General features: G+C 37.6%; 1 protein-coding gene across 4 annotated transcripts; it reads left to right on the top strand.

Moving 5' to 3' along the window:
• The first annotated feature begins 1,062 nt into the window (after window positions 1-1,062).
• Window positions 1,063-20,318, top strand: sepsecs (Sep (O-phosphoserine) tRNA:Sec (selenocysteine) tRNA synthase). 4 transcript variants are annotated; one of them, XM_088923399.1, is made up of 13 exons: window positions 1,067-1,146; window positions 1,672-1,753; window positions 2,076-2,200; window positions 2,842-2,996; window positions 5,190-5,308; window positions 5,783-5,941; window positions 6,222-6,375; window positions 7,793-7,895; window positions 10,414-10,543; window positions 12,375-12,466; window positions 16,770-16,863; window positions 17,898-17,988; window positions 19,940-20,318. In XM_088923399.1, the coding sequence occupies exons 3-13, from the start codon at window positions 2,087-2,089 to the stop codon at window positions 20,184-20,186; spliced, it is 1,458 nt and encodes a 485-aa protein (XP_088779525.1). In that variant the 5' UTR covers window positions 1,067-1,146; window positions 1,672-1,753; window positions 2,076-2,086; the 3' UTR covers window positions 20,187-20,318. The 4 variants fall into 4 exon arrangements, with proteins under 4 accessions (XP_088779534.1, XP_088779525.1, XP_088779544.1 ...); XM_088923418.1 differs by having other exon boundaries at window positions 1,672-1,824; XM_088923408.1 differs by lacking the exon at window positions 1,672-1,753 and having other exon boundaries at window positions 1,063-1,146.
• Window positions 20,319-27,321: the final 7,003 nt, after the last annotated feature.

Below are 27,321 nucleotides of genomic sequence, written 5' to 3'. Positions count from 1 at the left end.
TGATTGAAACGCAATATTCAACTAGCAGGTTGTTAGAGTGAACAAAAAATGTCTCCTATTCTTTCTAATCTCAGTAAATATGACTTCATCTGTAGCTCTCAACACTGGCCCAGAAGACCAATATGAAGGCAATACACACATCACTGGAGGTAGATTTACAAAACCGTCCACTTGTTTTCACACAGTGCACCAATAGTGTAAGGAGCTGTTACTCTGTGAATGAAGACAAGCACCTCAGTGGGGAGGAGAATAGAGTAATAAAGCCACTTCATAGATGGAGATGATTAGGAGGACATGATTGGTAAAGGCCAGGGAACAATTTGGACAGGACACTGGGGTAACACCCCTACTCTTTTCAAGAAATGCCCTGGGATGCAATTTCCTTCACGGGATCAATAAAGTATCTATCTACGGTATCTGGGATTTTTAATGACCACAGAGAGTCAAGTTTTAAGTTTTACCTCAGTTTACGTGTCATATGAATGACAGTGCCTTTTTTACAGTGCAGTGTCCCCATCACTATACTGGGGCATTAGGACCCACACTCTCTATTGGTCCCACTAACACCTCTTCCAGCAGCAACCGGCCAATGGAATCTTTTCCACTAGCTGATATGATTTTTCTTTGTAGGTAAAGTTTAGACAGCTCACCCGCTTACATAGTTTAACATCTTTCATTGCTGCTTATTCGTAAATTTATATAATTGATGGAATTTTCCATTTCACACACTGCATACATATGACTCAGTCCTTAGCTTTAACTAAGGGAAAATATCTCCTGTGTTCAGTCAATTGTACAACACTAGTTAAACACACCTTGAACAACAACAACAACAACAACAACAACAACAACAACAACAACAGTTTCATTTGAATTGAATCGTTGCTGTTAAACTAAACTAAAAACTAAAACGTTTCTATCAGATTGTTTCCCAAAAATTAGTGAATCGAATGAATCAGTTTTTCCAATTCGCCAGTGGCCTTAACAAACCCTGAACTCCTTACTCGAAATAGAATTCACAGTACAGTATTGATGGAGTTAATGTTTAACCAGTAGGGGGAGCTTCCGACAATCAATGACAGTTTTGTCTGCACTCTTGAAGAAGAATAAAAGAGAAACGGTTGTTTTCAAAAAGTTATCTTAGTGGTAAGTTTATTTACATTTATTGCTGTGCTTTGTAACCGTCTGTATATTATCTTTGTAAAACAAACCTAGCGACCGCGATATATAAACAACTTTGTATTTCTTTCCACAATAACTGTTATAACGAAATACATTTTTTTCATATTCTAATAAAAACGACGTCGCACAAAACTGCATGTAACTGGAAACTAGTTCTGTTCTGTAGTAAACGTCCATAACGTTTGTTTAGCAAACGTTACATACTACGAAATCACTATCCATGAGGACACTGCTCGAAAAATAATAATAATCTAACATAGTACTACGTGTTATAGTTTTGTTTGTTGAACTCACACTTAATTATTCGCTAATTTACACGCTGGATAAAATTTGCTGAGTCATGATAAAGGCTTAAAGCGATTTCTCCGTTCACTCTCTGCGCCCTCCTGAGTAAGGAAGTACAGCACGTTTCAAAGCCCTCTGACGACTATTTTGTGCGACTTCAAAAGATCACTTTTGTTTTCACGTGTTCGTGTTGATTATTTGCAGACGTCTTTGCTGGTTGGACAGAGATTTTTGTACGGTGCAGTACGAGTACCATTCACGCTGATTCAGCAATCAAAGCATCAAGGTGACGCATTGGACAAGGAAGCGTAAAGGAAAGACGCAAACGGGTGCTTGAGGAGTGTCTGAAATCATGGTGTAAATCCAGAATTAGAATTTGTTAAGTGACGAGTTCAGAGTTTTGTTCCAGTATAATGAATGTGTTCCTTTGTGTGTTTTTAGTAATCCCTTATGCGGCCACGTAAAGTTTTAGTGTAAAATACAGTAAGACTGCAGAATAGGAAATACATGTGAATTCTCTAGTATACTGTATATGCACCCTTACCTGAAAGGTACTATCTTATTCTCATTAATATATATATATATGTTTATGCTTTTTTTCTAAACAGCTGCTACAAGAATGAATAGTGAAAACTTTAGCATCAGTGAAAAGATCGTGTCATCCTCTTACATACGCCAGGGTGCGCAGGCGCGACGTGGCCACGAGCAGCTGATACGACTGCTACTCGAACAGGTAATGCCGTATTATGAATTTTATATGATGTTTATTGTGCCCTTATTAAGCTATTCTTAAAATCCGTTCTTCTTCCAGCTTTTTAGAAATACCAAATGCCGTAGAGTAGCATTTCTGCAGACGCATATCTAATGCAATATAAAAAATGGTCACCTTCTTTTTAGCCTTTTTGTACAGAGTAGAACTCTTGTTTCAAATAATCAACCACTGTCTATCTTTGTCTGTTAGAGACAGTGCTTGTACAGTCGTGGGAGATGTTTTTCTTAGTGGACCTGTGAATTGAATGTTTTTTTTTTCCTTTTCAGTGCCACATACTCTCTAAGGGTTGAAAAGAAAGAAAAAAATTAGGCAATTTGAGGAATGTTATTGGATATTGCCAAATACTACTGTGTTCTTATTTTAATTAAGTTTCTCTGAGCTGCTTCATTTCCTCTAAAATATAATATTTTGGGAAAACTGGCCCTAAACAAGTGTGAACTAAAAACTTGTGTGAACCACAGTGCAAATACTGTTAAATGGCCTTTCCAAATAAATAACTTCACAAAAGAATAAAAGAATAAGAAATGTTTTATTAACTTAATTTTTTGCCATAAGTATTTTGAAATAGACATTTGAAATGCTTTCCCTTTTGTCCAATTAAGGGAAAGTGTCCTGAAGATGGATGGAGTGAAAGCACTATTGAGCTCTTTCTCAATGAGCTTGCGGTTATGGACAGTAACAACTTTCTTGGAAACTGTGGGGTTGGAGAAAGAGAAGGAAGAGTTGCATCCAGTCTGGTGGCCCGAAGACATTACAGGTAAGCTCTGGGCATGTCTTGACTCTGAAAGCTCACACCTGAGCAGGTAATATTGCACTTCACACTAATAAAGCATGAGTCTTGGTTATCAAGTGGTTAGGATTCCTGGTTTTCACCCAGGCTGCTCGGGTTCGACCCCCGGTATGGGAACGTGTCAGTTTTGGGCGGAGCGGTGGCTCTGTGACTAAGGATCTGTGCTTGTGACTGGAAGGTTGCCGGTTCAAATCCGGCAGCCGGCAGAGGAATCCTACTCTGTTGGGCCCCTGAGCAAGGCCCTTAACCCCAACTGCTCCAGGGGTGCTGTACAATGGCTGACCCTGCGCTCTGACCTCAAGCTTCTCTCCCTGTCTGTGTGTCATTGTCTCATGGAGAGCAAGCTGGGGTATGCGAAAAGACGAATTCCTAATGCAAGAAATTGTATAGGGCTAATAAAGCAACATTATCATTACATTATTATTATTATTATTGTTATTATTATTATCATTATTATCAAGCAATACAGAATAGAAAGACAAGAAGGTATTAAATGTGCAGACATCACTTTCAGTGAATAATATATAACAAAGCAGGCAACCAGTACATACTGAATGACATAATCCAATGAAAACTATACACAGAGTATTGCATTAAAATTTATATACTCTTATATTAACAGTGTAGCTCAGTGCTTGATGCATGTGATAGATAATTTTTTTATCGTTGTTCAAGAGGTGATTGCAGTTCTGGCAGCAAAATTAATGCCTTTCCCTTGGAGTGAAAATGGACTTTGGAATTCACAATCAAATAAACCTCCCAGAGCAGTGCTCTGTTCAGACCTGGTTTTGCAGTGAAGTATGAGTTATTTAGCAGAATCTTTTATTGCAAAAGAGCGTGATGTGAGTTGCTACGGGCCTACTGTTGCTGTCACGGAGTCGACAACAATATGGTGGATCTGTGTTTTGAGTTACAACACAATTCTTTCTTCACTTGACATTTGGGTCTGTGGACAAAATTTGGAACATTTATGCCTTTACCCTGTTGCTTCTTACTCTAAAGGTTAGATTTCTATTCTATTTGTAGCCAAATTGTTTAATTCTGTGTCTAGTAAAACTGTGCTGAAGTAACCAAAGCTTGTCCTTGGGTCTGTACTCCATTAGTTGGAAATCCTGTAGGTAATGGTAACTGGCTAGAAACTAAGGTAAGTGTGTAGAGTAAGATGCTGATATGTTTCCATTAATCAAGAAAACTACAGTAGGTGGTTGAATTTTATATTACACTCCCCTCTCCCCAATATCTGTTTCCATAATTTTTTAGAACTGGAGTTGGCTGCTAATTTAGGCACGCACCCAAATTGTCCAGATCCCTCTGGATTCACATGCTTGTCCACATTAATTTTATATATGAAATATATAAGTATTTACAAGCAGGATATTGGAACCTTAACCAAAAATTGGAAACAGTGAAAAGGTAGTCTTAATTCTGTAAGAAAAATATTTTTTCAGTTTTCTAGGGAGCAAACACATGTGACTTTGTTTTTGATAGCTAGATACATTTTTGAAGATACGTTTTCAATCCGTAATTCAAAATAAATTCTAAATACTTCTTTGAAACAGGTGGAAGCAGTATTTGTGTCAGGCTTATTTTTGCAAAACAAACATGTCACTGCCAGACAGTGATATGAAGAGACTGAGACGCTAGCTTGACAGAGCACAGCTTTAATGCACTCATGACTGTTTTTAAAACTGATGCAAACAGAAAATTCCATTCACGCTCTGTTTGTTTGTGACTGTGGAAGACGCAACAAGCCTTAACTGTCAGTGAGTTCATAGTTTTAAATCGCATGATTGAGATTCCCAGGCCTGTCTGATGCCATATCCTTTTGGATTCTCGAGTCAGGTTTTAAATGGACCGTATTAAATACCATGGGATCTGGAACTCCCCTTTACAGCAGTACAGTAGGTCTGCAGTTTAAAATGTAGTTATAAAAGTTATATTTATTACAGATATAGAAAATAACATTTAAACATTGACGTTCATATTTTGTCTTCTAAATGCTGTCTTGATGAACAACTTTTGTGGTAATTCAATCTGTATATAAAACAAAATGAGCATAAAAGCAATAATGTCCACATAAACATGATTCAAGCTTTTTGCCTGTAATTATTTTTAAACACATCAGCACTTGTTTAGCTCAACACGTATGTTGTTGTTCAGGTTGATCCATGGAATTGGCCGATCGGGGGATATTGCTGCCATCCAGCCAAAAGCTGCTGGATCTAGCCTGCTCAACAAGTTGACAAATTCAGTAGTATTGGACATTTTAAAGGTAGCAGGTACGTTCAGTTTTCTTACTTTTGTGTTTAGGAGTTAGTAAAATTTGTACTTAAGAAGAAAGTGAGAAACGCATCTGAATGCAATTAGAACATTTTTGGTGATTAAAAGGCTACTTTTTGTTATCTCCTTCACATTAAGCCTCAGGATAGCATTTTGTGCTGAATGTGTTTGAAAATTGTGATTGTGAATGTGTAATACTGTTTTCATTCAGTTTTCACTCAGTATTGCTATAATTAAGAGGGACAAAATAATAAAAAACGAACTTATGGACAGCATGGTCATCTACTTCCCATAATCTCTGTAAAGAGATCTGTTATTTCTAAAGCAGTCATCTAAAGATATAATCTTCCGGAGAACATCAAAGATTAGACCTTTTATGCATTTAATGCGGTTAATGTTTTTCTTTCTGAAACCAAGCTGTATGAATGGTCAGCGTGTGAATAATTTACCAATATGTTTGTTTTCAATTCCAGGAGTACGAACTGTCTCTAGTTGCTTTGTGGTTCCTATGGCTACTGGAATGAGCTTAACCCTTTGCTTCCTGACACTGAGGCATAAAAGACCAAAAGCAAAGTACATAATCTGGCCACGGATTGACCAGAAGTCGTGTTTCAAATCAATGATAACTGCAGGTGAAGTACTGCTAAATCCTTATGGAATTTTTCGGTTTCAGCTCTTGTCCTTTATTTTTAATAAGGAGCTGAATACAGAGGCCAGAGAAATTGAGAAAGTGAAGGAAAAGGCTATTAACTGGCTCTCTCAGTAATGGGTGCAGTAGTGAAGGTAACAAAGAAACCCATGACACTTATACTTAACATATTTTAGGTTTTGATTTTTTTTGTAACGTGAATCATGCGTTTTAGTCAAATCTGTAGGCTGGTTACATTTTGTGAATTTTCCGATGTGTTCCAGGATTTGAACCTGTTGTCGTTGAGAACTTGCTGGAAGGAGATGAACTGCGCACTGATTTACAGACTATAGAGAGTAAGATACAGGAGCTTGGAGCTGAAAATATTCTCTGCATTCACTCCACAACCTCCTGTTTTGCACCTCGTGTTCCTGACAGGTACTTTGTCCCATTTTTCTGCTCTTTAATACAAGACGAATTAAAAGTAGATAACGGGTTGTAGAAACATTCCAGATAGTTCTGCTGGCCCTGGAAATACCTACGTATTTAAATAATAGTCCCCTAGTCCATTAGTAGGTTAGCACAGCAACAGCACTACGAGAGAACACAAAGTTTTGGTTGTTGGGCTTTCTTCAGGTGTGTGAGAGAAGTAGAAGAAATGTAGGGATATAATGAAGGGCATGCAGGACTGAGCACAGCAGGCGAGAGAGTGTACAGATTAATATAAATGTGGGAGAGCAGTGTGAAATTATGACATTTTTTATTAAATTGAATTATTTAAAAATGAATTGCTCTTTCATTGCGAGTTGATGGAAACTGTGAAAGATGATCAGAAACAATAATCTTTGGCTTCTGAGATCCAAGAATTCTACAGAGACGGGCCTTTTCACATTTCTCCACCGTAGTCCCATTTGTTTGGTCTTTTTGCATTTTTACAAAGATGTTGTTTTGACTACACTGGATAGTGAAATGACATATATGTTTCGGGATGACAGAGAGCATAGTTGGAAAAATAATTTCCTTGAGAAGATGTGTGAATCTGTACAGATGCAGCCATTCAAAATAGGCGGGGTATGCCGCGGTAACACGCGGTGGGCGTGTCACGGTATAACACGTCATAACTCGTCATACCGTATAATACCGCAAGTAAGATAATAGTATCCGGAATTACCTCCAGGTGGAGCTAATAAAGCTCAACCTCTCATGTACAACGTTTGAGCTGTCGCCAGAAAACATTCGGTTTCGACTCCCGATTACTGCTGAGGGACAATCTTTATTCAATTAAGAATTAAAGTTGTATACTCTTTAGACTTTTAAATTTAAACTGTATTACAGCACGTTAATCATTACACATTAACATTGGTATATTTTATAAAAGCAAGATTGCTCAGTTGGACAAAAGTACACAACCTACCACCTTTATCATAAATATTTTAATTATGCAGAAATATCTATGCATCAAAGTCTTTACTGAAGATATTACTAATAGTATTAATAATGAATGACCTTGGACAAGCTGTAAACTCAAAGTATTACCCTGGCCCACATTCTTTGTAACTGTCTTTGTAAACGACGTAAAAAACGTTTTTTCATTGACAAAAAGTAACACCACAGCATTTCGTTGATCCGATCACGCATTTGTTTCCAATCATACAAAGTAATTCTTGAGAATCTCCGATTCACCGATTCACCATGCCTTTCACATGCTCATAAAATATATTAATTTTAGGAACATAAACATATTACTGTATGTAAACTGTACTATATATGGCTGGTCTTGGTATTTAAGTGCCTTAGTGCTACCATAATTGCTCTATTATCTATTGCAAAGTTTTCTGTGCTCTTAATTTTGCAGACTGGAAGAGCTAGCTGTGATGTGTGCAAAGTACAACATACCACACATAGTCAACAATGCTTATGGAGTGCAGTCTTCAAAATGCATGCATCTTATTCAGCAGGTAAGGTCAAGTGTGTGTATTTCAAAATCTAAAATGACTTATTTGGATACACATCTGTACTAAAAAATTGCAATAATGTGACGTTCTAACCAGATGGTGTACGCCACTGACCTCATCAGTATATCAGTATGGAAATAAACTTATTTCACACCATGCATCTCTCAGAATCTTAAACATTAAAGCAGATGTAAACATGTGACTGGACTGAAGATTTCCCATCATAGTTTAATTAATCATATGTTAAATATCAGATAGTATGTTTCTCATTGTTTTTTACAAATGCAAATTACTATTTAAGTTTTTCTTTATTCCTTTTAATGAAGATGGGGTCCTGCAGATTTTGGATAAAAACTGAAAGTATCAATGGAAAGTCACTTAACAATGCATTTGGCCACCATGTTGCCAGTATGGAGTGGTCTATAGCTGTCACGCCCAGGCTGATGGTGCTTGTAGCCTGTGGTTGCCCTGGGATACCACAACATTCCCACCAGCAATCACATCCGAATACATTTAGGCTGTTTGTCAGTTTTCCCCTCACTTTATCAGTCTTCTATTCAATCTTTCTATTATCCATCCAGGTTTTTCTATATAATCCCCATAATGCCACTGGAACAGTGCTCTGACATTTGAGCTTTTCTTGGCAGGGCTACATTCAGCCCTGTGCCAAGAGACGCGTCAGTTCAAAAACCAGAAAAGCCTTAGGATTCCAAGACCTGGAAACCTGAGACTTGAGATCTGCATCTGTCTGAAGCCCTGTCAGACCAGCACTGTTCCGGTGGCGTCTTCCCGCAACCGCCTGCCAGTCTGCCAATTCCACATTCTTTCCCTCTGTCCATCATAACTCCGCTTCTTCCCCGTTCATCCTTGGCTATCTCCGGCTAGTCCCGAATGCCTACAACCTCAGCTTCCTCTGCCAGCTCCCGAAAGCCACCGAGTCCCTTCAGTTGGATTCCTGCGTGTCAGCTTCAACTAGCTGCAGTACAACAATAGCTGCTGGAATTCTGCAGGAGGGCGTCAGGACCATTCTTGCACGAGAAAGTCATTTAATGGTCAAAGAGGTGGAAAATGCTGTCTCAGGCATCATTCCACAATATCCCATAAATACTCCATTGGGTTCAGTTTCTCTAAATGAGAAGGCCGTGACATATGAACATTAGTGTCGTATTCATCAAACTACTGAGTGACCACACATGCTCTATTAGGGACATTGTCATCCTGGAAGACACCTCTTCTGGCAGTAAATAAATGCTGCAACACTGAGGTGGGGGTCTTACTAAGCAGTGATTAGCACTGGCCTTACCTTGTAAGGCAATGGGTGCACCCAATCTAAGGAAATGTGCCCCATAGCATTGCTGAACCACCAGAAGCCTTCATTGTTGGAGCCAAGCACTAAGGGGGTTGTAGAGTTCTTTAGGTTGGTGCCACATGCGCACTAATCTTACGGTAAAGACTGACTCATATTACATTTCATCACTGCTCAGAAATCCATTACCTGTTGTCTTTGCACTACTGGACTTGCAAATGTGCATTGTTAGGTGTGATAAATAGCTGGTGCATGCAACCCAAAACTGTCTGATGAAACCGTTTGCTCCTGCCCTAAGTTGAAATTTGTAGTCGCTTGATCTGCTTTTCCTCGCCTGTTTTGGCTTGCACTTCCAATCAATGTACAGATGTCACAGCCCAGGAGGATGCACTCCCACCCACTGTTGCTCATTGCTTCTGATGCCAAAATGGAACTCTTGAGGGAGAGACATCACCTTAAACACCACTACCATGAAACATCAGCCAGTTGATTTTTTTGTTCATTGGAGCTTCTGCCAAATATCCTCCAACAATCACCTCTCTTTCAAAGTCACCGAAGCATCCTCTTCAAGCTACGTTGCCCATAATTATACAGTACATGACCCTGGGCATGCTGGGATGTTATTAACTTAATTAATGCATGAACCACACCTGTGTTAAAGCCCTTGATTTCTATGCACTTCGGGTCTCAGTTTACCCAGGTGTTTCCATTTTTTGTCCACTACCTATACCTCTAAGAGGGGAGTTAAAGTGTAACACTTTAACAATGTTATGAATAGTTCCATGAATATAATAGATCTGCATAGGAACAACTAAAGATTTATTCCGTGCTGAAGGGAGAAGAAAAGAAACGCAACGTTTTGGCTGTGGAGCCTTCTTCCGGTGTGAAGAACCCGAAAAAGGCTCCACAGCTGAAACATTGTGTTTCTTTTCTTCTCTCTTCAGCATGGAATAAACCTTTGTTCCTTTGCAGCCTACGCATGCTGACGCAGCTGCCTACTTGAAATAGATCTGCAAATCTGTGTTTGACTAGATGACTCAGTTGGTAAAGTACTGTGCTGTGCTGATATCACAAAAGCTTGATCACTTTCACCTTTTTGGAGGCATTCCTCGCAGTGCAATTGCACATTTTTATATATAAGAGCAAATGGCAAGAAACACTTGTTTGAAGCTGAATGTTCATTTGTCATGGTAATTTGTTTGTCTTTGCATTCAGGGTGCACGTGTTGGAAGAATAGATGCATTTGTCCAGAGTCTGGACAAAAACTTCATGGTCCCTGTCGGTGGAGCAATCATTGCTGGTTTTGATGACTCTTTTATCCAGGACATCAGTCGCATGTATCCTGGTATGTATATGGATTATCAGTCAGACAGATATCAGGAAATTCAAAATTAGGATTTCAGTGTCAGCACTGTCTTATTAAAAAGGCAGTGAAATTTTGAACAGGTTTGCGTTAAGATGTCGAAGATTTCGAAGAGAAAATATTGATGAAATCTGAAGTCCTGGCAAACATTAAAATTATTTCTGTCAATATGTTTTTTATTGAGCAATGCACTTCGTTAAAGCCATACTGTATATGACTTAAGATTTTGATTTATAACTAATTCAACAATCCTACTTTCATTTTTTTATTTTGTCCTCCCTGTGTATTGGCCATCTACCATATATTCTTGCGGTAAGAAACTTCCAAACAAAATTTCTACATACTGTATGTTACAGCAACAAATGACTTCATTTTAAACTTCAGCTTATGTAAAACATATAGACTCCCTCTCAATATTTGTGTTTGTTCACCCCTGGTGGTGCACATTGGGTGCACATTTAGATGAAAATTGTAACGAATAATATTTCCAGCTATGATGCAGTATATTTCTGTTGAGTGGTAGTGTTTCCATTCAGTAATGTGGGGATGCAAGCCAGTGAAAGTCTGAGATGAGTTTAATGAAAATAACCACTTGCAGAGAACACTGAAGGAGACACACTGAAGGTGCATTTTCCACAGTGCCAACAGTGTTACAGAGGGTTTTATAGTCCAGATTCAGCCATGTTTTAGCCATGAATGGGGGTTAAAGAGTCTGCATTCTACTTATCACCAGCAGCCATATCACCCTGCAACTCACAACTGGCAGCCCACTGAAGCTAAGCAGGTGTGAGCCTGGTCAGTACCTGGATGAGAGACCTCTTGGGAAAAACGAAGGTTGCTGCTGGAAGCGGTGTTAGTGGGGCCAGCAGGGGGCGCTCACCCTGCGGTCTATGTGGGTCCTAATGCCCCAGTATAGTGATGGGGACACTATACTGTAAAACAGGCGCCATTCTTCGGATGAGATGTAAAACTGAGGTCCTGACTCTCTGTGGTCATTAAAAATCCCAAGACGTTTCTCGAAAAGAGTAGGGGTGTAACCCCGGCATCCTGGCCAAATTTCCCATTGGCCCTTACCAACCATGGCCTCCTAATAATCCCCATCTATGAATAGGCTTCATTACTCTGCTCTCCTCCCCACTAATAGCTGATGTGTGGTGATGCTGCACATAGGTGGTGGTGGAGGGGAGTCCCCATTACCTGTAAAGCGCTTTGAGTGGAGTGTCCAGAAAAGCGCTATATTAGTGTAAGCAATTATTAATTATTATTATGGTCCAGTGGCTGTTCTTGATGTTATCCCTTTCAGCTATTCCTGAGGTGTTACGCACAACAGCAGGTTTCTGTTGAAAATCCCCTCAAACCAGATCAGGTGCAATGACCCCAGGCCAGAGTCAGATGTCTGCAGTAAAATGCTTGAAGTTTAGTAATATTGATCTAATCTTGTTTTAGTCTGTCCTGTTAGGTCAAGACTATATGCTGTCTGGAAATATTGTAGTTAAGATGTAATAAAGGTGTAGTTGGTTTATTCCTTTACTGCCATATACAGTATATGATCTGGTTCTTCAATGAAAACGGACAAGAAAAGTAATAGGTTTTTGTAAAGGTTTTTCACATGAGAGAAATGTAGGTGAAGTGGATTGTTAGAAAGCAAAGTTTTGGTTTCCAAAAGTTGTCAATAATTTGTGCATTCTCTGGTATAAGATACCCCCTTTGCACTTTACTCTATAGTAAAAAATATCCACTAAGCCATGTAGTTTTACTGCCAGCAGTACGAATATCACATGTCTGAGATTAAATTGATTTTCTTTGTACTCAGGCAGAGCATCAGCCTCTCCCTCTCTGGATGTCCTAATCACTCTGCTCACACTGGGAGCTAATGGCTACAAGAAGCTACTTAAGCAAAGGAAGGTAAGACCTAACAATGGTCAGGAAAAACTTTCACTCTCGTTAGACACTTGATCAATTCAAGTCTTAAAATGTTCTGTTTTTTCATATGGACGTTTTAACATGAAGGCTTTGTGACAGCTACTCATTGCACAGTGCAAGCCACTGAAATGTCCTAATTGGTTTATGCTTATGGGTGCAATTTAATGAGCACTCAAGAGCTTTAGCGTGTCAAAATAAGGAAGAAGGTATACTTGAGAAAGATTGAAAACAGCTGCCTCACATGAACTCTTCCATTCACTAAGCAATATCATAAGACAGGGCTCAAACCATTTCCTTCATTTGAGAGTAACTGACTTTTATAATAAATAAGGTTAGGCTCCAGAGTGGCTCTGCCAGTAAGGCACTAATGTCAAAACAGATTGATCCCTTTGCTCCAGGTATCACAGGTTTGAGCCAGAGACCATGCCTTTACTCTGCTGTGAACAGGATTCTCTTTGTTGTGGGAGACAATAACTGAGTGTCGCTTGGGTTGGGTGAGCAGTAATTGACCGGGGTTTCTCTTAGCATTTGGTGCAACCGCTGGTCCTCCAGTGGGCAGATATTCTGCTGTGTGGAGCTGTGGAACCTACAGTATGTCAAAAAACTAAATGCTTTTCATGCAGACAAGAATGAAAATGAGAAACACTGAACTGGAAGAAGCTAGAAAATGAAATGCACTACATTTCCATCTTCTCGACAATGTAAGGAAGACTAGAAACATTTTTGGCTCTATAGTTACATTTGTAGAATTTAAATCAAGGCATGTTATGTTAAAAGTGTACAATGCACTACTAATGCCTCATTAGAATGTAGTGTGCAGTTTTGGTTACCATGTTAGGAAAAGATATTGCCGCTTTAGAATTAGTTTGGAGAGCAGTGACCGGATGCAAACTGTGGATTCAAGGAATCTCCTGTATTGATGGGCTGAAGGAACTGAATCTTTTTAGTCTTTGACACGGGTAATAACGAGATGATCTGATTCATGTCCTCGGAATCTTCGAAGGTTGTTCTAATGGACTGTTTCAGAATCAACAGCAAACCACAGGGCACAAGTGGAAACTGTGTTGAAGTGCATTTAAAAGTAAGAAAGGAGGCACTTTTTGTGTGAGTCTGGAACATGCTACCCAGCTGTGTTGTTGAAGTTGATGCGCTGGCTTCGTCTGATAAAACAGTGTAAGACGAGAACTTAAAATAAATAAGATGAAATGCTTCCTTTCATTTGTATCCTTTATTATGTAGCTACTTGTCTGAGGAGCTTGTCTGCGGGTCTTTATGCTCCTCAACAATAAAAGAACTGCTGTTGCAACACCAAATTATGAACTTACAGTACATCCAGTTTGGGTTGTGTGATAATGTCTATATGCAGCAGTGTCATGGCAAGGTGATGTGGAAGCTAGCATCACTGCTCTGGATCCTGGATTTGATTCTGGGGTGTCTGCTGTGTGTAGTTTGCATGTTCTCCCCATGTCCATGTAGTTGTTTTTTTGGTGCTCTCCTTTCCTCCCACCTTCCAAAGCCAGGCTGGCTAGGTTAGTGTATCTAAATTTCCCAGTGTGAGTATAAGCATCTCCTGCAGTTGGCGCCCTCTTCTGGTTGATGTCCTGCCTTGCGCCCTGTACTTCAGTGATATGCTCTGGGTTGAGAGACCATGGCTGTTCCAAATTCAAAGAAAATGTGTAAGATACTTTTGCTATTCAAATTTATTAAAGTGAAAAATATATTTAGATTCTACATACACCACAGCAGTAGACTATTTAGAACATAAAACGCAGTGTACAGTCGACCTTATCAAAGATTGTACCTGGCCATTTCTCAAAGATTGTACTAGTAATAGGATTTTTGTGAATTTTCTTCTGGGGTGAGATTGGATGTTTTTATTTAATGTTTTTGAACCAAATTGTGCACAGACTTGACTTAAACAGGCCCATATTAGCAGAACATAATCTTGAGGCTTGTGGGATTCATAGACCCTTGTAAAGGAAATCCCACTCCATTGCATAATCCCAGATGATTGAGGCAGATTGATTTCTGTGTGGTAAAACATTCATATTTTATTTAGTAACAATGGAAAGGATAGATTAAACAATTGCTTTTGAAGACTAGAGTGGTGTTCTATAACATTTCAAAATATGCACTTACTGTATTTACATAGTAAAATGTTCCTGCTTTTCTGGTGAGTAATGGTTGGTGGCCTTGTTTTACCACAGAAAACCTAGATGTGGATATTAGTACAGTAATTTGAAACCTGTAGCAGTAACATTCTTACCTTGGTAAAAATACAAAATGTGTTTTGTGTAAAGGACGAGAAAGGAAATTAAAGTTGTTACTCATGTACTGTAGTGCAGTAGCGATATTTCTGGTACTGTTGGCTCCACGAAATTTACCTGGATGCAATGCAGTGTGACAGTTGAAAGGAAAAGGGAAATTATGCATGTGTATCATTGAATAAAACACAGAAAATAGAAAGTTTTGTTTTTTTTCAAATAAAATCTCCTGTTTCAGTTTCAGAGGTGCTTAAATGTTAACTGCTGTAATATTTAATGATGAAGCTGAATCCCTCGGTTTTGCAGTTTGATTCCTTAATGCTCCAGCCATTTCAGTTCTAGCATTTTTCAACTGAGCAGCATTGTTCCTCCTGTTTTGGAGATATGCCAGCGAACTGGAACTTTAACCATTTCCAGGCAAGAAGCGCAGGCCACGTTTCATGCATTTACGAAATTCGGAGCTACAGTATAATTCGGCTGGTCCTGTACCTTTTAAATGCTAAGCATTGAAAAGATCCTAAGTATTGACTGTCTTACCTTGTGTACTGTATATTCGGACATTTACCTTTTTTCTTTTCATTTTGTTTTGTTAAACCACATAATGTTGACACCTGTTTATTGAACATGACTGGCTCTATTGATTCAGACACCCAGAACTCTTTGTGTTAAGGTGAACCTCCTATTTTCCGTCCTCAGTGCACTCCTTGTTAACTTTCTCTTATATATTCAATGCAGGTCTTTCTTTAATTGTTGAGCATAAAGTAGTGAATTACCAGTTTCCAGTTACCAGTTGGTTGACTTTGCCGAACCCTTTTTGGATTGGTAAGCTCTTGGTTTGGATTCCAGAATTTCTTATATCAGTTGTCAATTCCTTCTCTCTATCTGAGTATGATAATTTAAACGTTAGAAAATTAGCCCTTATTGAACAGGGTAAGGACAGTGTTGTTAAATGTAGGGTGATGCAAATGAAAGGAAGTAGTTTATGAGTGAACAGTACAGTGGTGGTAAACACTGCTACCTCACAACTCCAGTGTTCTGGGTTCAATTCTGGTCTCAAGTGTCTGTGTGGTGGTTGCTTGTTCTTCTTTTGTTCACATGGGTCTTTTCCACATGCTCCACAACTTTTCAGAGATTTGCTGTTTAGGTTTGTTAGGCTAATCTGCATTTCTAAGTTGACCCTTTTTTTTTGTCACCCAGCTGTGAACTGGCCTGCTGTCCAGGGGTAGAGCAGTCAGCTGTGAGTGCTTGCAGTGAGTGAAAGTCTTATGAAGGACAAAAGTCATGTAAAAAATGTTAATCTGGACCATATTTATTATTTATTTGCTTTGCAGACTCCTTAATCCAGGCCACTTTGTACTTGTAGGATAAATTTAAAATAAATTATAGGAAAGTGTAAAATATTATTATGCGTCTATTTTTTCAAAACACTGGAAGCTAAATGTTAACCCCCTCTTTTGCTGGTTAAGGTTAAGAAGCAGTTTTATAGACTGCTAGCTAACATTGAAAGCTCACCAAATTAATAAAAATGAAAAATGTTACATCCTTTTCTGTAGCGCTCTGCTTATTGAACATGGCCAATTTCCAGTTTCAGGGATGCTGCTGTATCCTCCAGGCTGTGGCTGATAAACCCCTTGCTCTGGATTTTTTGTTATTTATTGTGATTTTTTTATAACCCAAGTTGGTACTGTTATTATATTTTGTTTCTGTGATGTGTTTTGATTTTGGTTGTCTAAAAGGCTTTAATCTTTGATATTTAAAAAAAAGGAGTTGCACCCATTTAAAGTCTTTAATCCCGATTTTTTTTTACAGTTTGTCTTAAATTTATCAGATCAAGTGAAGAGTTAACACAGTTTATTTTTTTCCATTTTTGTATTCAGCAAGGTATCTGGATAGGAAAATAACATGACTTCCTGGAGGGATGGAATTGCTAAATTGGCAATAAACTGCCAGTACTGCAGGGGAAGGAAAAAAAAACGTCTGTTGTAGTGCTATTTTTAGAAATTCAATTTCATTGCTTCTAGGAAATGTACACCAATCTGGCTGAGGAGTTGAAAAAACTTGCAGAGACACATGGAGAAAGGCTGCTGGAAACATCTCACAACCCCATTTCTTTGGGTATGTCTTTCCTGGTAAACTAATGAACCAAATAAAATACTTAAATAATATTCTCAAACACTGTCATGTACCATTTTCTGTCCAGTTTATTTCTATATAAATTAAAATTTTACCATTTTATTTCTTTAGTGTTTTTGGCTTTATTATGCTCATTTCTTCCAAACATAATTAAGAAGCTTTAAGATTTTACATTAAAGCACAAACATATGATTGTTTATTTTACATAATGAGCAATCGTTAAATATTAGGTTATAATAATTAAGACAATATTTGTATCACCACTTGTGATTGTGTCATTTAAACCTAATTGTACACACATTAAACATACTACTCCAACAGTAGTTTACTTACAGTGGTTAGCCCACCTAATATTGAACTTATACTGTATGCTAACAAATGTGTTATTACAAATGTTAGTAAACTGCTATAATTTCTAAAAAAATCCTCACATTTCTTGCTGTAATACATTTTCTTTAACATAGATCATAAGACAGTTGCAAAATTTCCAAAGTCAGAGATTTGTCCAAATATCTAAGGTACAACTTATTGATCTCAGCAACTTTAGTACTGATTATAAAAAATCGGTAGTACATCTCATCTTTTACGTGTTGTCCATCATCCAGAAGGTAAAAGGTATGGTTGTTGGCTCACATCCAAGAGGAAAATTTGAAAGCCCCTCAAAAACTTCCAGTCTTCAAGACTTCTGTTTGTGAATGATCTCACAGATCTGATGTCTAGGACAGATACTGTATCTGTGACAACAACACAAAAAAAACAAAAACAAACGGGAATTAATTCACTCCCAAATCAAATGTGACCATACAACTTAATTTGGATTAAGTACAAATTTGAGTTCCTGGATAGTTGCACTTCTGTAATGATTAGCCCAAAATGATGAAACTCGTATAGATAAAGAATAAAAAATTAATTAAGAATTTTATTTTAATTTCTTGTCATGAAGGTTTGGGATTTTGTAAATGGGCATTCAGTCTTGGCCTGTAAAACCCTTGCATTCTTCCTTTTAATTCCTTTAGCCATGTCACTCGGCAGCCTAGAGAAGCAGAATGACAGAGCTGTAACCCAGCTGGGGTCAATGCTGTTCACTAGACAAGTGTCCGGAGCCAGGTAAGCCCTCAGAATCCAGACTGCCTGTCGTAAGCACTGGAAAGGAGAATAATTGACTTCTTGCAATCAGCAGTTCTGTAATTGGAGTCTAATATCCGGCAAATCAATGCTGGCTCTTGATCACAGCATTTGTGTTTTGTTGGTGAAATGTACTGTACTGCCAGCTCCATTAACTGTCATGATAAGGGGGACTGTTTAAAAACAAAATGTCCCTTCACAAACACCAGGAATGAAATCCACAAGCACAAGGCTTAGAAAATAGAGGTCTGTTTTTGTCACAATCCCCCTTTTTCTACTTTTACTTTCATCATTATAAATCACTCTTTAATCTTTTTTTCCACATTACTCTTAATGACAAAATCCTTTCTATGATCTGATGCTTAAGTATGATGTTGTGGTTCTTAAGAGTTACGGTTCCACAAATTTGCTTCTTTAAATCAGTATTTAGTAAAAGTTTGTGTATCATGCAAAAATATCTCACATACGAATTCTCTAATTAAAGTTGGAGTTGAATGAAAATTAGAAGACACTGCAGTTCTCAAAGGCTAGCCTGAGGCCTTTTACACTGACTTTAGATTTAACATTTATAATCCTGTTTTCGTGCCTTCTCAGTTTATAATGCTACCTGATATCCGTCTCTACTTTAATGACTCCATTGCTATAGTACTCTAATCAGATTTTTAAGAGAAGAGTTAGAGATCTGCTAACAGAACAAGAGGATAGTGTCCATTAGCATAGCAATGAAGTCATTCTTTATAATGCACATCAATTTACAAATTAACTTAGGCATTTGCAATCGATTTTCTTTATTTTATTTTGTAACTGTTATTACAGTCAAAATGGTTTTATCTGCTCTTCTTATTTCAGGAAAGATAATCCACACTTGGAATGTGTTCAGGGTTTTTGACTAGGCCCTTTTCTAGATGTCTTGTGATGTTTCAGGATGATAAATAATCCAGAAGAACACAAAACATACTGTACAGGTTGACTCATTTGATGTAGTTTAAGAGAGGTAAAATAAAATTCACATTTGGGAAATAGATTGTACTTGTAATTGGAACCTAATTCAAAATCAGGCATAACATTACAAAAAACTGCCACATACAGTACTGTAACGCTCTGGGGTTCACGTGGGTATGCGCCCTCGCCGCTGCCGCCTCAGGTCGGCTCCCCACCGTCAGGGACTCGAACCCGGGCCTCTGGCATCACTCAACAGGGACCCAGCCAGTTGAGCTAAAGGGAAATCTGCCGTCAGCCCGGCGGCTGCGGTCCCTGCTATTCACAGGGAAGGGCGGTGACGTCACTGCGCTGGTAAGCTGGGTCGCACAACCAATGGTGGCCCTATGCGTTACAGTACACATACTGACACTTACACTGCCACACTTACACTGTTGACCTAAATTCTTTATTATTTGGTAAAAGAATGCTTTCCATGACACAGAAGCCATTGGGCATTAACAGAGGAGGCAGTGTGTGAAATCTTTCAGATTTGAATTTTTATTTGTGGTTAGCCAAATAACACACGGTTTGGATTTTGTAGTATGTTCGCCTTTGTCTTACTGTAAGTCTCATTATCAGTATGTGAAGATTTTTGTAGTGGTTTAGAGTAGTTATGTAATATAATTGCGTGGATAATAGTGAAGAAGAGTAGAGTATCTTTTTTCACACTTTTCAACAGAAATTGCATACAGTATATATGAATTCTTTCCTTTGAATATGACTATCTTACATACATTTGTCTTGTAGAGTATTCATGGTAAATTATCATGTATAAAATTTCAGACTTCAAGACGATTAAAGTGCACTAATACCATATTGCATCAAATCCTGCTTTATTTGGGTAGTCAACCTTTATTTTATGTGTCTCTCTGCATATCTGATCATCTCGATTGTTTTTCTTTTTCGTTTGTGATGAAAACTCCCCTGCCTCAACGTTGTCTCTGTGTTTCAGGGTCGTTCCACGCAGGACTGAACAAACAGTGAGCGGGTATACTTTCAAGGGATTCATGTCTCATGCCAACGACTACCCATGCCCTTACCTCAATGCTGCTTCTGCCATTGGAATCACCAAAGAAGACGTGACCCTGTGTATTAAGAGACTAGACAAGTGCTTGAAGACTTTCAAAAAAGAGAAATGTGACCAGACAAGCACACTTGAGACTAGTCCAACAGGGAATGAGGGAGATCCCTGTGAGTGAGTCGAGAGTCTGTATGAAGACTTCTAGTGCTTTGGAAAGCATATGACTGTTAAAGTCATTTAAATTAAAAGAAGAACAATGAACAAGAGTCAAACTTTTTTGTAGCAATAAAAATGAACTGCTTGATCAAAATATTAATGTCCCCTGAAATGTGCATTATTTCTAGTGAACATTCTAATATTTTACTGTAGATCATTACTGGAATCCAAGGGCACTGTGACAGTGCACGACCAACAATATCATTATAGAACAAGTCCCTTTGATGCAATGAGATGATGGTGTTATATCACTGAAACCTGCAATATTGCAGTAGTTTTGGTGGGTTTTAAGACGTCTGTCCCACATTAGGCATTCAAAGGTCTTTATCTTAGAAGCTCTGCCAAGTCCCACTGTGTAGAAATCAGACCTTTAGCAACACCTAATGACTTTCTGCTTCAAAGTAAACTAGCTCCTCTACTATACTACTTCATACTAAACAGATAATATATCATTCAATCACATTTCAAGAATTGTTAAATTAATATGGTCCATCTTCTCACTGGATTGACTGTCTTCTGACTCAATTTCCTGTGACATACTGTACATGAGGACCTGTTTAAAAGACTATGTTACATTAATCTGAGCACAGTTAGTCATCTGTAGGTAATACAATAACTATTGCTCAGACAGAAATAAAAAGGCACTAGGGTTTTTATAACCGATTTGAGAAATTTCTTGTACTCTCTGGTTTTGTGTAGCACAAACCTAAAATAAGTTAAAAAATGTTTCTTAATTATTACTTAAAAGTTAGTGAATCTTGGTTGAAACATTTCAGATAAATGCAGGTTTACTTCATCTATATATTATTTTAAGTTTCTTTTTTGTCCCATGGAAGAGTTCAGATTTCTGACAAGGGAGAAGACCTACAGTATTAGTCTTGATCATTGAATTTAGTAATAACCTGGTGCATATCTTACATCATAACACAACAAAAAATTACATTCAGTGCTAGCTTAAGATAGTTTCTATCATCTAAAGCATACATTTAAATAAATTATTGGTAAAGTAGTTGTAAATTACTTAGTATCCAGAAGTATGTCTTTCTGTCAATAATGTCCAATTACCTATCAGTGTCTTCACACCAGAAGTCTTGTGTGCAATATACTGTACGTATGTACAGTAAATACAAATACAATCCATTATTGGCGGTAAAACCTTTTTTCAAAATTAAGTATCTTAAGGTACCTTTTCAGCTACAGATTTTAAAAAAGTGATCTTTTGATTTCTCGGTAAATGAAAAGTTCTGGTAGCAGTTGGAAATACACCAGTGAATAGAACTGAATGCACAGTGGCCTCAAGCCAAAGGAAATGCAGGTTGTTCAACATTTGCGTCACAGATGGATGGAAGGGATAAGAGGTTCATTGATCCCAGTTCTTGATCCAATTAAACTCTGTTAATCGTCTCTTTCACAACCTTTTCAATATCACAAGCTATTTGTACAGTCAAAAGGTAATATCTAATAATGGCTTTTTAATGCTGGGAAACTGTTTTAAACAGTTCACACTTAACCTCTTCAAGGAGTGAACCTTGTTCTTACAGAAGAATCTACAAATTAATAACAAAGTTGGAGAAACAAATGTGATCTCTGATAATGATCATTACCAGTTATTATGCCGATTCTTTTATGTGTGGGAGTTTTAATAAGTTTTGATATTTGTGCATTTAAATGTGTTAACGTGCCTTGAATTCAATAAAAATGATTTCTTTAAAGGAAGTATTATAATTGTATTTCAGTAGGCTAGTGTTTAGAAATGTTCCCCTTAAAGCCTTTGTTTATCATCTGTCAGCACTATATCTGATTACAAAAAAAACAGTGTTTGCCAAGTATACTAGTCTTTCTTGCCCAGCACAAGACAGCTGTATGATCCCCATTGAGTTTTTCAGATCAGGCTGACGTTCAGTTGTCCAACAATGCCAATAAGCCAGCTAAGCACTTTGGTCAGTAGTTTGAAATATTGCTTTGAGTGGAAAAGATAATTACTTTTTTTTATAAATGTTTTATTAAGGCTTCTCAAGGATGCCAAGTTTTTTTTTTTTGTTGCATGTACCAACGGTTGTAGCATTTCCTTTGGTTCAAGAATAGATATTTAGTCACCAAGGATTTGTGACTGTACTGCTGTAGTGAATTGATATCTGTGGTGACGTGGTTAGGACTACTTGGAAAGACTGAAATATAATTCTATTTCATATTGAGAAAGTGCAGGCCATGAATACCATAAATGTATTTTACTGTACAAAGAGTAACAACGTTAACCTGGAGAACTGGCTTTCTGTGACAACTGATCTACAGCCCTAATTCAAAATCATGGCAGTCAGTCTCAACATATTTAATCTTTCCTTACTAATTTCAGACATGGGGAAAAAACTTGGTACAGTATATTCTAAAAGCTGTGAGAAGAAACATACAGTTATGTGGCATTGTGTGCTTTAACAGTGCATAGTAATGACAATATGTCTTTATAGTAAAATAATATGAAATCTTTCTTACAGGTAGGTGAGGAATTTTACATATACTGCCAGTGTTAATTCAACCCCAAAATAATTAGCTGATAAATTCTGACTGTTTGGTCTGACAGTAATATCCTATATATTCCTTGTGTCATGTTTTATTACATTAAAAAATCAAAATAACAAGTTTCAAAAGGAAAAGATTTTCAATCTTCTGTCCCGCAGCACTATAACATCTATATATACAACTTGAAACTCTAGCTTGTGTACTTTAGAGATATTAATTGCTATTTCAAAGTAATGATGGTGCAAACCTTAAGGCAAATAAATGTGAAAACTTGCAAAAGTCTGAATACTTTTGCAAGAAATGTTTGCACTGTAAAATAGGAAGATCTGGGTATTGCTAGTAAAGATTCTATGACATGTAATGTATATTCTTGTCAACTTATAGGTTTCTGAGAATTTCACTTGTTTTTTCCCTCTGTGTAGGGTTAGTTAAGTTTCATAGAATAAGGATGAAAAACTTGCATTTGTATGTGGTTTTATTATATAAGACACATTATCACTGATATTTTGGTACCATTTTTTTTCATGCTTTACTGTTTATTTAATGTTTGGTCATGTGAACCTGAATCTTATTAAATGCTGTACATGATTCTTTCAGATCACCATCTTTTTGATTGGTGATTTCTTTTGAAACCATTCCATTTTAAAGCCACCAGTTATTTTTGGCTTATGACTCAAACACTCTTAGACTGGAAAGGAAAGAATTACAAAATAAAGTTTAGGTTTCATGTCCCACAGTGCCTACTCAAGAGCTTGTATCTATTCTGGGACACATGTGTCTCTTCCTAACCTGTAAGCTCACAGATGCCAGCCAAATGCAGGATACCCTGGTGGACACAAGCTCACCCTCCCTTACAGTACTTAAGCAGCACACAAGTGTCCATTGGGGAATCCTGGACTCAGCTGCTTAGCTGAATTTCAGGTTTAGTTAAGCCAGACTTGATGGTGTATTGTATTAGTCCTTATGTATAAATAAAAATCGATTCTGATAAAATGCACATAATGTACATATATGTAATTATCTAAAGAAAACAGTTTTAAAGCTTGGAGCAACTGCACATTTAAAATAAAGACCTTTGTTAAAACCAGAACGTGATTTGAATTGCCAGTAAGGTTGTAGCTTCAACTTTATATCTACTGTACATACTCCTGACATATGGTTTGTTCACAGCAATGCATAATATCATTGCAAACCATACTAGCATATGATTCATGAAAGAGGTAGGTACTGTAGTTTGAATGCAGTGTCTTTGTCTCCACATAAGTTTTATGTTCCGAGCTGCTTCATAAATCATGTACCATTTTATTTTCCTTTTGCAATTTGCTGATAAGACATAATTCTCCTTTTGTGTTTCATTTTTGCTGTCTGCTGCTGACTTTGCACAGACACCATCTCAGCGGATGAGTAAATTCCTTAAGCTATACTTTCTATGGATAATACTTTGAAAAGACTGTATTGAGTATGGTCTGTTCTGAAGAGTATACATTTTCAATTGTATGCTATACTTTTGTAGTCTACATTAAGTTATTGTTCATTACTTACAGGACTTAGATGAGAGAGAGAAACAGCTGTATTGTACAGAATTTCATGTAAAAGAGAATATACATACTGTACATAGCAGTGTGAATATATTAAATGAAAGATCAACTTAAAAAATAAAATTAGAAAGTAAGGTCCTGACACCATTTGTCCTTGCAAGCTGTTTATCAATGTTAATCATACACCCCTCCAATCAAAGAAACCAAGTGGTAGCACTTTTTCTTTGTTCTCCTGCACAGTGAGGTAACAAATGAATAAACCAGGCATGACGCTTGAAAAGATACATTTTTTAAAAAAACATAACCATATATTGGTACAAATAGGTAGTTCAAGTAGGTACTGTAGCTGCGTAGGCTGCAAAGGAACAAGTAAAGTTTTATTCCATGCTGAAAAGAGAAGAAAAGAAACACAATGTTTCGGCTGTGAAGCCTTCTTCGGGTGTGGGTTGGTACAAATATTTACAAAATTTTCAGGGTCCCTCCTTCTACATATACAGGAAAATAGAATCTTACCAGCTATGAAATAAGAAGTGGCTTTTATCAAATTAAAAATCCTGCATATGACTACATTTCTCCTAAGAATAAATAAAGGGGATTTTTTTTACCCTAATCCAAGCAGTACATTTCAAAAGGCGTGAGAAATTATTTTACGGACTGGTTCATACCATAAATAGAAAATAAGATTTTTTCGCTGTTACAGTGCAGTCTGTACGTATTTGGACAGTGACGCAATTTTGTTATTTTGTGTACTCCAGCTTATTGGATTTGAAATGAAACAATGACTATGGGGTTAAAGTGCAGAATGTCAGCTTTAATTCGAGGGTCTATATTGGGTAAACCATATAGGAATCACAGCCCTTTTTATACATAGTCCTCCCATTTAAGGGGACCAAAAGTAATTGGACGATTGGCTGCTCAGTTGTTTCTTGGCCAGCTGTGTGTCATTGCATCGTTTGTTCATGCACAAGAGAGCTAACAAAAGGTCTAGAGCTGATTCTAGATGTGGCATTTGCATCTGGAGTCTGTTGCTGTTGTCTCTCAACATGAGGACCAAAGAAGTGTTAATGCAATTAAAGCAGGCCATCATGAGGCTGAAAAATCAGAATAAATCAATCAGAGACATAGCCAAACCAATAGGTGTGTCAAAATCAACTGTTTGGTACATTGTTAAGAAGCAAGAATGCACTGGTGAGCTTAGCAATAGCAAACGACCCGATAGACCACGGAAGACCACAGTAGTCGATGACCGAAGAATACTTTTCAATCGTGAAGAAAAAACCCTTTTCGACTGTTGAACAGATCAGGAACACTCTCCAGGATGTACAGTAGGCATAGATGTGTCAAAGACTACCATAAAGAGAAGAATACTCTCAGAGGGTTCATCACAAGATGCAACCAACAAGAAAGCCTTATGTACAGATGAGATGAAGATTGACCTGTACCAGAGTGATGAAAAGAGAGAAGTATGGAGAAAAAATGGACCTGCTCATGATCCAAAGCATACCACCTCATCTGTGAAACATGGTGAAGGTAGTGTCATGGCTTGGACGTGTATGGCTGCCAGTGGAACTGGCTCACTTGTCTTTATTGATGATGTGACTGCAGACAGCAGCAGCAGGATGAATTCTGAAGTGTACAGAAGCATCTTATCTGCTCAGATCCAACCAAATGCTTCAAAACCCATTGGCCTGCGCTTCACCTTGCAGCAGAACGATGACCCCAAACATACTGCTAAAGCAACTACGGAGTTTTTCAGGGCCAAAAAGTGGAATGTTCTTGACTGGCCAAGTCAATCACCTGACCTGAATCCCACTGAGAATGCATTTCACTTAGAGCATCACCAGGAAAGATACTCAACGTCTGATGATGTCTATGGGTTGCAGACTTCAGGCAGTCATCAGTTGGAAAGGATTTGCAAACATGCCAATTTTTATTCAATATTATGTTTAAATGTCCAATTACTTTTGGTCCCATGAAATGGGGGGACAATGTATAAAAAAGGCTGTGATTCCTATATGGTTCACCCAATATAGTTGTTGTAAATTCTTATTTTTTGTCTTGTTATTCTAGTAGAAGTTCAATTAGATAAACGAATCCTGATTTGGAAGAGATAGAGAGGTAATGAATCATGACACAAATATAAATTTTATTGTTCCGCCTTGACATTCTGCAGAAAAGGTGACATGGCCAGTTCATAACATAAGGTATTCCTTATCTCTGTTGCTTCTACATGTCATGAATCATCTTCCCTGACATCCTCACACCTTTTTACTGCTTTAGTGTTGGTATTTGGGGACGTCGCAAAACAACAGCTTTATTGCTCAATCACTAATAGTTTCCTGTATATAAAAACTATTTGTGATTATGTCAAGGAAATTGTCGAAAGGAATGAATGGGGTTGATGGTCATTTTAATGGTCCTAAAATTGTGTAATCTAATTGTGTTTCAAAAGGTACTGTGAAATTAAACACTTTTTACAATAAAGAGTAAAAGAAGTTTAGTTTGTTCCGTAATGTATTCAGTTTTGTGCAAACACAAAACAAATTTACTGCAGAAATGCATTTAAAATCTTATTTTGAAATGTTCAACTTCTGGCCAATCAGCTTCCTCACTGATGGAACAGCACGATAGTCAACAGCACCTTGGGATATAGGATCCATGGTTCCATCTCATGTTGTATCACCAAACCTGTGAAAATTATGAGCATTTTAACCTCCATAGTTGCGTTCCTTTCCCCATGCTCTTTTAAACTACATTCGTTTGTGATACAAATAGACAATCTACTGTATATAACAGTGATGAGATGATGTTTGCTGCAGAAGAGGGGACATTCTAATGCAATCACCCCACACTGTACAGTGACGGTTTAATGTTAAATGTTTCATTTCATTAGGAAGCTTGCTGATGAAGATAAGCACTTTACATAGTAATTTACAGTTTAGGGAAACAGATAAAACACATATAGTCAAAGTAATATACTGTACGTATTACGGCTATCCCTTCTAATAAACTGGGATCTTGCAAGGACATCATTCGCTGTCC

The sequence above is a fragment of the Atractosteus spatula genome, chromosome 1 (genome assembly GCF_055471065.1).
Source record: "Atractosteus spatula isolate fAtrSpa1 chromosome 1, fAtrSpa1.hap1, whole genome shotgun sequence".
In the NCBI taxonomy this organism is placed as follows: Eukaryota; Metazoa; Chordata; class Actinopteri; order Semionotiformes; family Lepisosteidae; genus Atractosteus; species Atractosteus spatula.
This window is presented reverse-complemented; position numbering and strand designations above follow the sequence as displayed.